At 36.4% G+C, this 11,089-nt stretch overlaps 3 protein-coding genes across 3 annotated transcripts in view; 1 reads left to right on the top strand and 2 right to left on the bottom strand.

Moving 5' to 3' along the window:
• The first annotated feature begins 69 nt into the window (after positions 1-69).
• Positions 70-6,149, top strand: LOC132187355 (uncharacterized). The gene is made up of 3 exons (XM_059601646.1): positions 70-338; positions 905-1,051; positions 5,783-6,149. Exons 1-3 carry the CDS (start codon positions 90-92, stop codon positions 5,924-5,926), a joined length of 540 nt encoding a protein of 179 aa, XP_059457629.1. The 5' UTR covers positions 70-89; the 3' UTR covers positions 5,927-6,149.
• A 247-nt stretch (positions 6,150-6,396) lies between these two features.
• On the bottom strand, positions 6,397-7,872 carry LOC132187577 (uncharacterized). The gene is made up of 3 exons (XM_059601926.1): positions 7,556-7,872; positions 7,035-7,181; positions 6,397-6,923 (listed from the first exon to the last, which is right to left on the bottom strand). The coding sequence occupies exons 1-3, from the start codon at positions 7,808-7,810 to the stop codon at positions 6,780-6,782; spliced, it is 546 nt and encodes a 181-aa protein (XP_059457909.1). The 5' UTR covers positions 7,811-7,872; the 3' UTR covers positions 6,397-6,779.
• A 1,634-nt stretch (positions 7,873-9,506) lies between these two features.
• Positions 9,507-11,089, bottom strand: part of LOC132186486 (uncharacterized) — a 6,777-nt gene continuing 5,194 nt past the window's right edge. Inside the window, exons 9-11 of the mRNA XM_059600465.1 lie at positions 10,527-10,632; positions 10,019-10,257; positions 9,507-9,895 (exon numbers count right to left, since the gene is read on the bottom strand). Coding sequence (XP_059456448.1) covers positions 9,507-9,895; positions 10,019-10,257; positions 10,527-10,632 — 734 coding nt within the window. The remainder of the gene's footprint in view (positions 9,896-10,018; positions 10,258-10,526; positions 10,633-11,089) is intronic.

Raw genomic sequence — 11,089 nt, 5'->3', positions numbered from 1 at the left:
ATTATTATTATTATTATTATTTTTTGCAAATCTAATAGTCCTATCCACCAGGTTTTAGGAGAGGAAAAAAAAAAACAGACAAAGAGACAATGGCGAAGCCCTCAGATACTCAACTCCCAGACATAGTCTCTTCCTCTACAACAATTGCCAAGGAAATTCCTTCTCAACATGTGTCGGTGGTAACAAATTTCCTACGAAACGTGGGAGTCTCTGATCCCGTCCCTGATAATTGCAATACCAAGGACTTCTACTCCGACCTGGTTCGCAGCTTCCTCAAGCCAGACCGGGTCCTACGTGGCCGAGTCACCTGCATCCTCACCATCAAACCTGCTTTCATTGTAACTTTCGTCACCCCTCTTTGCTTCATTTTCTATGGTTCTCTTACATCTATTCTGTTTTTGGTGGCTGAGACTTAAATTCGAGTTGTTCGTTGAAAAATGTATGTTTTGTGTTGTTCCTATTTTCTGATTTGAGGATTAAGATGTTTTAGTATCTGGGTCTGAGGAAAGTTGGGAAGCTATATGCTTATTTGGTCGCAGAAAATGAGAAACAAAGAGAATTGTAATTTCTCATTGCTTTGAAGTTCTTTTTCTCTTATGAAAATTGTAATTATTACTTCAGCTTAGATCAATACTACACTACTTGGTATACATATAATGATTTTGTTGTTCGGGGTTCCACTATCACTTGTTCTATCTTCCCCAAAATGAAGTTGTTTAATATGGCTAAGTATTTCAACCATAACTAAAAAATCATGACACTCTTGTAACGTTTTTCCTTTGTTTTTCTTTAATAAATTACCATCTGTCCCAAAAGCCCAAGGCCATGGAAATGGTAAATTACCATTATTCTGACATACTTCATTTCCTCAAATGAATGGTAAATGTTTTTCTTGGGTTTGCAGAATGTCTATGGTTCATTTCATGGAGGGGCTGTTGCGGCTGTTGCTGAGATGGTGTCAATAGCTTGTGCCAAAACTGTGGTGGCCGAGGATAAGGGACTTTCTCTAGGGGAATTGAGCATTTCATATCTCTCTGGTGCTCCAATGAATGTGAGTTTTTTTTTTTTTTGCCTCCATTGCTCTGATGATCAAAGTGTGTTCGATCAAGGTACTCAAGAAGCCCCATTCACAGTAGTGTTCGTAGGTCGTTAGAACTGTGTGCGATTTGTAAGTCTTGTTCAAATGCGACCTAATCATGTTCAAAGGCAATCGCGACAAGGTAGTTTTGTGCTTTGTTTTTCAGGTTTGCCGCCATACTATGTTGTTTTTTTATTAGTTTTCAATAAGAAACACTAGTAGTGCATTTTCTTTTGTTTTCCTGCAATCCCTTGTTTTGTGGAAGAAGTGTGAGTTGTGTGCTTATAGATTTAGCAACCCACAACGCCATGTTGCATCAGATGGTATTAAAGTCAAGGTTTTATCTCCTACCATGGCACGCAAAGGAGCACGTGGAGGAGGAAGTAAGTATGCAAGCATTGGCAATGTGTATGAGTGTGGTGAGACAACATATGATGAGTAGTTGAAGACACATTTGCAACACTTAGAGGAGCAGTTTGATTGGATAAGGATTGGTAACCAGTTTTGGGATCAAATTGGCGTGTTAACTGAACAAATTGCCGCCTTGGGGGTTCTAATGGGCGTCGCCATCAACCAAATCCGCGTTTTGTGGAGGAAAATGACGATTTTAGTGTGAGGATGAGCTTATTAATCTGTTTGCAGAGCCGTAGAGCAAGGAGGGAGCATCCATTGGTGCCAAACAACATTAAAAGATGGGAGGCGGGGTTCAAACTTGACATACTTGAATTCGAGTGTTGCTTGCAACTCGAATAATTTTTGGATTGGGTAGCTGCTGTGAAGGAAATGTTGGATTTCAATGAGGTTCTTGAGGATGAGAGAGTTTCTGATGCAGCGTAGGATTGTAGTGAACAAGAAAACATCAAGTTGAAGGGGTAAATATTTCTAAGACTGTGAGACTATCACAAGAATCTAAGAAATCTTCTTAAAAACTATAGATTCTATCTATGGTTTAAGGAAAAACACAAAGAAACTCAACTCTGAGTAATTCTTATTAAACAAACTCAATAATAATCATAAACTGAATTGCTAAAGGCTATAAGCATATATTTATAGCCCAAGACTTCTAGCCCTAAAATAACAATGAAATAAAGTTAATTTAGAAGTCTACGAAAGACAACTAAACCAAATAAAAGACTAACAAAGAAACCTAATTCAAATAAAGATTGAAAGATAAGATAGAATAAACGACTAACAAAGAAACCTAATAAAAGACTAAAAGATAAGATAAGATAAGATAAGATAAGCCTTGAATTCCAATCTACATCATCCTCCCGAGGTTGGAGAGAATTCGCCCTCGAATTCAGACTGTCTTTTCCACGGTCCTTCGGGTGCCCTGTTAACTCGTTCCATTCTTTGTTCCTTAAGATCACAACAAGGCAACACCCCAAAATAAACGTGACGCTTCTCATCATCGAAATACTTTGATGGTTGTCATGAAAGCCCCATACACCATTTGGCAATACTGCAGATTTGCTATTCGTTCGTTCCTTCTCCCTTCCATGTGCCATGAAGATACTCAAGAATGGGTCAATTATTGTTTCCCTTGTGAACATATAATTTCTCTCATCCGCATAAAACTCACCATAATCTTCGTTAGGAGAATTTAAAATATCTTCAACACCAAGGAAATCAACATAACCTAATTCTTCATCACTAAAATTAGGTAATGCACCTGGAAGGTCTTCTTCAACCTCTTCATAATCGGCGATGCCATCCTCTTCATAATTGGCGATGACATCTGTGGACCCTTCCTCTTCCAATTGGCCATCTTCTTCTGGATAGAGACCACCAAACATGGGGAAAAACCCATATTTTTCGTGCTCCTCCGTAGGCCTTTCCTCTTCCCATGAGTCATCTTCTTCGGGCTCCTCATCATAGGTTGGTGGTGAATCCCAATCTCCAAATCGTTGCGAAGGATCTTCAACATCTTCATATATGAATTCTTCATCAATGAACTCGGATTCCTGAAACTCTTCATCTACAGATTCCCTTTCCTCCTCCACAGAATATGGATTTGGTTGATAGATTTGAGGCTCGCGAATAATGGTCAAGTTGGCTTGTCGCGGCATCTCCGTCTCAAATCGTGCTCTACGTTTTTTAGAATATGCCCTATGACCGACAACCACATTATCCTCATCCACAAAGCGTTGATTCGTTCGATGGTGACGAACTTTAGGGCTACCCCGGTTGTCAACTCGGGTTGTGAAGATCTCTATTTCTTTCCGTAGTAGTTCCAGCTCATCCACCATGCGTTGCCAACGAATCGCCGCTTGATTCGCCTTTAATTTTTTCTGCAGCATCTCCACCTCATCCACCATGCGTTGCCACTGCTCCTCCGTACGTGTTTCACCGACTGCTTCCTTACGTTCATACACGTCCTCCAGATGTGCAAAGCGGTTGCCCCTTTTTCTTGTGTTTGGCGGTGCCATGGAAAGAAAACTGGAGCTCTGATACCAACTGATGCAGCGTAGGATTGTAGTGAACAAGAAAACATCAAGTTGAAGGGGTAAATATTTCTAAGACTGTGAGACTATCACAAGAATCTAAGAAATCTTCTTAAAAACTATAGATTCTATCTATGGTTTAAGGAAAAACACAAAGAAACTCAACTCTGAGTAATTCTTATTAAACAAAATCAATAATAATCATAAACTGAATTGCTAAAGGCTATAAGCATATATTTATAGCCCAAGACTTCTAGCCCTAAAATAACAATGAAATAAAGTTAATTTAGAAGTCTACGAAAGACAACTAAACCAAATAAAAGACTAACAAAGAAACCTAATTCAAATAAAGACTGAAAGATAAGATAGAATAAACGACTAACAAAGAAACCTAATAAAAGACTAAAAGATAAGATAAGATAAGATAAGCCTTGAATTCCAATCTACATCAGTTTCTTTGGTGGCAACGAAGTTTAGGGGGAGATTCGCTGCATGGTGGTAACAATTGAAGCAAAGTAGAGTGCAGCAAGAGAAAATCAAGATCAATACTTGAGAATTATTGAAACACATGAGAGCAGTAGCACGTGTTGATCTTGCAGAGTCGAATGATCAGTTGGTTTCAAGATACATTTGAGGTATGAGACAACAATTTCAAAATTTTGTCTAGGAGACCATTCGAAATCGTAGGAGGAAGTATTGGAGGTAATAGTCGCCCAATTCCCACACCACTGGCATATAATGTTGTTCCACCACCTACACAGAATAAATGGCAGCCGAATGTGTAGCCTAACAAGGCAGCTTCGACTAGTATCCCGCCACGTTGCTTCAAATATGGTGAACTTGGACATAGGATGGCAGATTGTAGAAAGGGTAATCCTTATGGTAAGGGAATAGAATTCGGGGAGTCAAGGATGATGCACTAGTTGATGTTGATCAAGGGCCACAATATGATGTTGAAGTAGATGGTGAGGAATTCTCTCCAATCCATAGAGGATGATGTAGATCGAATAGTCCATAATTTCATGAAGAAATTTGAAGACAAGAGCCGATGTTCGAACAACATCATCTCTCGTTCAAACATGATTGCAAGATCTTCTTCAAGTGAGTTTTTGAAAGCCTCGATTGCTATGGCAATTGAGGCGCATTTGATTGAGGGTGTTCTTGAGGGTACTCGCGGAGGCCCCCATTCACACTAGTGTTCAAAGGTCGTTTGAACTATGTGGAATTTGTAAGTATCGTTCGAATAGGACTTAATTGCGTTCAAACATAATCTCGGTAGGGTAGTTTTGTACTTTGTTTTCCAGGGCTATGACCGTACTTATATTTAAGCCTAATAAGGATGGCTTGGCCACCAAACTATGTTTTTTTAGTCTATTTTCAATAAGAAACACTTGGGAGTACTTTTTCTTCTATTTTTTGCAATCCCTTGAATTTTTCTTGGTTTTGTGGAAGAATTGTGAATTGTGTGCTTATAGATTCAGCAACACACTACGCCACGTGGCTTCAGTTAGGGACTTTGAGGCTGCTTTATTATTCATGGGAATAACAACTATTCCATAGGAATGGCTATTGCTTAAAGTGAGGAATAGTTCCCATAAAGGAGAGGAATAACTATTCCCTTCTTGTTAGGAATAGCATGCAGACCGAAGGCTGGAGTTTTCTGAAACATTTTAACTGCAACCTCATTCTTCTTGGGTGAATCAGACTAAGAGTGATCTTGATACTGAAATTGCATTGTTTATTTGTTATTTCTTTCACTTTGATTACTTGAATACCCCTGTATCACGCACAAGTCATAAAGGATGATTACTAATTTGCATCCTTAGTCATGAGAATGGTGCCTTTTGTTTTTGTTTGAAAAAGTGTTTGATTGAATGTAGTTTTGAGTTGTTTATTAATGCTTTTGCTTTTTGGTTGAAAGCAAAAACCTTGGGCAAAAAGTGTTGCCAAACGAACACAATGGTATTTCTCATATGTGTTGGTTGGGCTCTTAACATGCATTGTCATGGTTCAAGTATGTAAAAATGTGCTCTCAACTCACTGGCATTAGGCCATGTATTCGGTCATGGAGGAAGAAAATTCCAGGCTAAAGACAAGTGCTGCTAACTTGTTACCATGATGTCTTGCTTTGATTGTTTTCTAGTAGCATATGCTTGAACACGCTTGATGATCGTGATTTCTTTTACTACTTTCACATTGTTATGCCTTTTTGTTCCTTTTCCTTTTCAAATATCTGAGGTTCTACTTTTTCTGCACACAGGCAGAGGTGACAGTTGATGGCTCTGTAGTGAGGAGTGGAAGAAATTTGACTTTAGTTGCAGTGGAGTTCAAGCTCAAGAAAACAGGGCAGTTAGTCTATACTGCTCTTGCTACCTTCTACAACATGCCCATTGCCAAGTTATGAAGTGTTGTGGTTTCGACCAATTCGAAATTTGTCCAGTTTAGATCTCTACCTGTAAACGTTTTTCTGAATCTAAGTATATATTTTATATGCATTTTCCAATGTATAATTGGGGTCAGAACAAACTGGTTTACATAAGGCTGAAGAGGTCCAGAGGATCATTTTCCACCCAAAGGGGGAAAAGCATTCAAGTACTAAAATAATTGAGGTATGCTATTTTGTATTCTCTTATTACTTTTCGCTGACTAAGCATTGTGAATTCACCCTTAGATCAATCTTTAATTAAAAGAAAAGAAAAAAATCAATGGTGGATTGATAATACCATGTCAGCAAAGAAGGATAAGAGAAGGACAAAATCAATCTTAATCAATTTTTTTTTTTTTTTTGTGGAAATCTACTTGTATAGGCCTTAACTCAATGTAAGACATGATGGCCATGGATGCCTATAGATCTATAGCAAAAAATTTCTCATCTTAAAGAATTATAATCTTGTATTTGATAAATAATAATAATAATAATTAATAATTGCTTGGACTCTATCTCGAGGCTGCTTACTTCCAAATACATTGTCCCTAAAGTTGAGACTCCTATTCAACGTTGAATAGGAAATTGGAGTCTAAACCAAACGTTAACAAAAATTTCCAATTCATGTAAACTGTGTTTACTTAAATCCAGATAGTTTACTTAAACAACAAAATTAACACGTCTGTTTGTGAATTTATAAAAGTGTTTTCTGTTGTATTTATCTTTAAAATAGAAAACAAAAACAAAAAAACACCAACGTTAACAAAAACACAAATGCTAGCGGGTGGAGATTCCTGTTCAAAGATATTGAACCACACGATCCACAAAGACTTCACATCTTGGCAACCGGCGTGTGGTAGAAGGTGGCCCGAGCAGCGTAGATCAGCTGTCCAGTTTTCTCGAGTTTGAAATCCACTGCAACTACACTCAAATTTCTTCCGCTCCTCAAGACAGACCCATCAACAATCACCTCCTCCTGTGCATAAACAAGAGTCCCATTTCACTTTTGGGGCTTAGTGGCCTATTCATCAACGAAAATGTTTCGGCTACTACAGATTTGGTGAAAATAAAGGAAAAATAAACTCACGTTACTTCGAGCACCGGAGAGATATGACATGCTGAGTTCCCCAAGAAAGAGTTCTTTATCCTCAGCCACCACGGTTCGAGCACAAGCAATTGACACCGTCTCAGCAATGGCTGCAACAGCCCCTCCATGTGCTGAACGATAGACATTCTGCAAACCCACGAATAATAAACATTTGATTGCCGAGAAAACGGAGGAAAAACAGAGGATAATGATCTTAGAAACGTTCCATTTTCTGGGTTTTCAACAGTATGTGAGAAAGAAGGAAGAAAAGAAAAAACCCCTTGTACTGCCAATTTGAGTAACCCGCAAAGAAAGAAACGTTAGCTCAGATTCCCAAATATAAGGATCACCCAATCAATTGAGCTCCGAAATCCAGAATTCACTGATTAGGGATTGTCAAAATTATATGCCTAAAACAAAATCACGGGTCGAGAATTTTCCTTTTCCTACATTTCCTCGGCAACAAAACGGTTCTCAGGCATATAATACAACGAAAAAGAAGTAAGATTAGAAATTGTTACAGTGATAGCGGGTGTGACCGAGAGGAGACAGGTGACTCGGCCACGAACGACTCTTTGGGGCTTGAGGTGGCCGCGGATCAGGTCGGAGTAGAAGTCCTTTGTGTTGCAATTTTCAGGGATGGGACCGGAGATTTCTACGTCTTCAAACAAATCTTTGATCGCAGTCACAGATTGAGAAGGAACATCCTTGGAGATTTTCACTGAGCCATAGAATGATTCTGGGAGATGATGATTGGTTGTGGAGGGTTTTGCCATTGATTGTCCCTTTCCTTCTTGCGATTTTTCTTCTTCTTAGCAGAAGCTCTCTGCGTCAAATCCAATATATTTGAATGTTCTATTTTTTGTCTTTTTCTTTTTTAGTGTAAGGTTTGAAATTACAGTTTTATCCGTCAATGTTGATTTAAGGGTTAGTTTGAAATTGTGACATGACATCAACATGGTGAAATATTTGTTGATAAAAATATAATAATGCTAGAAATCATTATTGTGTCATTTTTTGTTACTTTAAAAATAATGTGGTTTTAAAATTACAATTGGGTTTGTAATTAATTATTATTAAATTTTAATTAAATTGTAATTTTAAAAGTCATTTCATTCATAGAGTGAAACAAGAGAGATACACGAATAACTTCTAGAATGACTTTAAAAATATGGTATATTTCTCTTTCGCAATTAAGTGTATAATTTCTCAAAAAAAAAAAAAAAATTAAGTGTATAATTTTTTTTTTCTAATTTGAAATAGATGCCTCCATAAATAACCTATTTAATTAATTAATTGATGACATGTAACATTAGTTTCATATAGACCAACAAATTGATGTCACATAGTTCTCGTTTGGAGCTGCACTGTACGAATGGATGACTAACCCTATTTGATCATAGGGAAAATGGATTCTCTGCATTTCATTTGAAATGGAGAGGAACCATTTAGGCAAAATGTTAGGATATAATTGTTCTTCTCGTAAAAGATGAGGATATTTTTGTCTTCATTTTTAGACCATTTTACCTAAATGACTCATCTTCATTTCAAATGAAATGGAGAAGATCCATTTCCGAGAGAGGAGCCTCCCCTCTTAAAGGAATGGCCACCCTTAATTGGTGGGAACAAGAGGACATTTGAAGTCAAATAAAAGAGAAACTATTTTAAAATACAAATTAAATTTCATAGCATCATTAGCATGCATATACCCCTCACAAAGCGAACTGGCTGAGGGGTGGTTTTGCCCCTCATAAAAATTTTATTTTTAATCTTTTTATTTAGATTAAAGTTATATTGCAACATATGGCTAATTAATTGTACTGTAAATTGATAAAAAAAATTAAAAATTATATATATAAAAAAAAAAAAAAAAAAAAACCTATTTGAAATTAAAGAAAAACCTTTAATTGTTAAAATTAAAAACTCAGGTACTAAATTCAAATCGCGTATATTTCACCTCGCGCATTCAAACCCCTATATAAATAAATAAATAAATAATATGTTGGTGAATGATATTTTCCAATGTAAAAGAGATTATTGCCTGCCTTAAATAAATTAATCAGACAATTCATGTTAAAATTTTCAGAGCAGCCCACTAGTGGAAGAGATTACTGTTGTTGACCAACCATTGTGGAAGTGATATTTGTGCTAGCTCTATGTACAAATTCTATCCCGTCAGTCCATGCATGTTTAGAGGTGTATCTAAATTTTACACGAAAATAAAAAATAATTAATCTGCAAGAAAGAGCCCAAAGAGGAAAAGAGAGAGTATTAGAAAATGAAAGAAAGTAAAAGAAAAATCAACTGGCCTGCTTCATATCTATCATAATCTCTTCATTGTTTTCTGCTATGGTGTTTAACAAATAAGCCAATTGATATGTAGTTTTGAAGAAATAGCTAGAAACGCACATAAATTTATATTATCAACAAAAGAGTGACAAAAATCACTCACCAAATTGATACAACAAGTACTCATTTACTACCTGTTTGGAGCTTCTGAGACTTTGAAGGACTCAAGAAAAGTTGCTTCTCATTTGTTACGACAACTATGCTGTTGATATCACATCTGTCGTCACATGGACGAAGATGTAACAAGTGGGGGCTATTAATGTCGAAGTTTTCTCTGATAATTTCTTCCTGCGAACAAACAATATCATTGTGATCATTTGCATTGTCAATTTTCCTAGAACATTGAAGGCGTCGTTTTCTTATGATAGATGGTGTATTGTTAAAACTCCTTGCAGCGCTTCTTAGTATGGATTCTGCACTGCTATATTCAACCGTACTTGCTCCTTTATTGTGGCTTGGTGGTGTACAAAATGAAACTGGACTTTTTGAATTCCTTTTTCCACCAGAGTTGTCTACAGATATATACATGAAGAAAATTATGAGTTATTATTCTTTTGCAACTATGAACATCTTAAAGCAAACTGAGTTATTAATTGGAAATATATATTACATAAATCACTGGAAGGAATGAATACCTGTGTTATGTGATTCTCTGAATGTGTTACCCTTATAATTATTATCACTTTCTTGGCATTGTCCAACACTCGGACCACTAGAAGTACTTGCATTGTCAGCATCAAAAATTGTTTCCGGTGAACAAGTGTATGCACTTCCCTTCAAGTTCACTTTCTGATCAAGACTTCGTTTAATCTCCTTAGACTCCGCTTTCTTCCTCACTGAGCAGTTCCAATGATTTTTTATAGAATTTTCAGTCCTGTTCATATCAAATAATGTATCATAATAACAACTACTTCTCATACCCAGCTGGAAAAATATGCAGTTCAAGTACAGATTTCAAAGAGTATAATATATCCCAAGAATAATATTGTAAACTTTTCAAGTTGATGGATTATTTAGAGTAATTAGATTACACAATTAGCTCTATAAATTAAATCTCATTTTTTAGGGAGCTAGAGGAAACATGTAATCAATTGCCATCTGCTCATATATATATATAACTAAAAGTTTGGTAGTGATATATACCTTCCATGCAGGGACTTTGCTATCTCGGCCCACTTGTTCCCATATATCTGATGGGACCTAATGAGTATCAACTCCTCTTCTTCTGTCCATGCAGTCTTTTTTATATCTGGATTTAAATGGTTATGCCACCTTAAAAAAGAAAAAAAAAAAAAAAAAAAACAACTAGATTTAGATTTATTCGTTTATTCTTTTACAAGGAAATGATGAAACTATAATTAAAGAGGTTTCCTTCTGAAAAGAAAATCATCAAAGGTGAAAGTTAAAGCAGTTATTTACTGCATATGCACAGGGACAAAGGCAAGAATTTTGGTCTATATATGTGGGCTGTACTGGACTGGGAGGACCTGTGAAGATTTTAAAATAAAATCTAATTGAAGAAATATATAGCTGAAGTGATAAGAAAAAGAAAGACTGAGAATTTTGGGATATATGGTTCAGTGTTAGACACTTGTATACGTTTTATAATACAAAGTATTCCCATTTATAAGAAAAATATGGTAAGTGAACTGTACTTGCATGAAAGCAATACAAATAAAGTAATCAAATCACTAGGATTTGATCAC

This window comes from Corylus avellana, chromosome ca7 (assembly GCF_901000735.1).
Source record: "Corylus avellana chromosome ca7, CavTom2PMs-1.0".
Classification (NCBI taxonomy): Eukaryota; Viridiplantae; Streptophyta; class Magnoliopsida; order Fagales; family Betulaceae; genus Corylus; species Corylus avellana.
The sequence above is the reverse complement of the archived record's forward strand: the minus strand, read 5'-3'. Positions and strand labels throughout refer to the sequence as shown.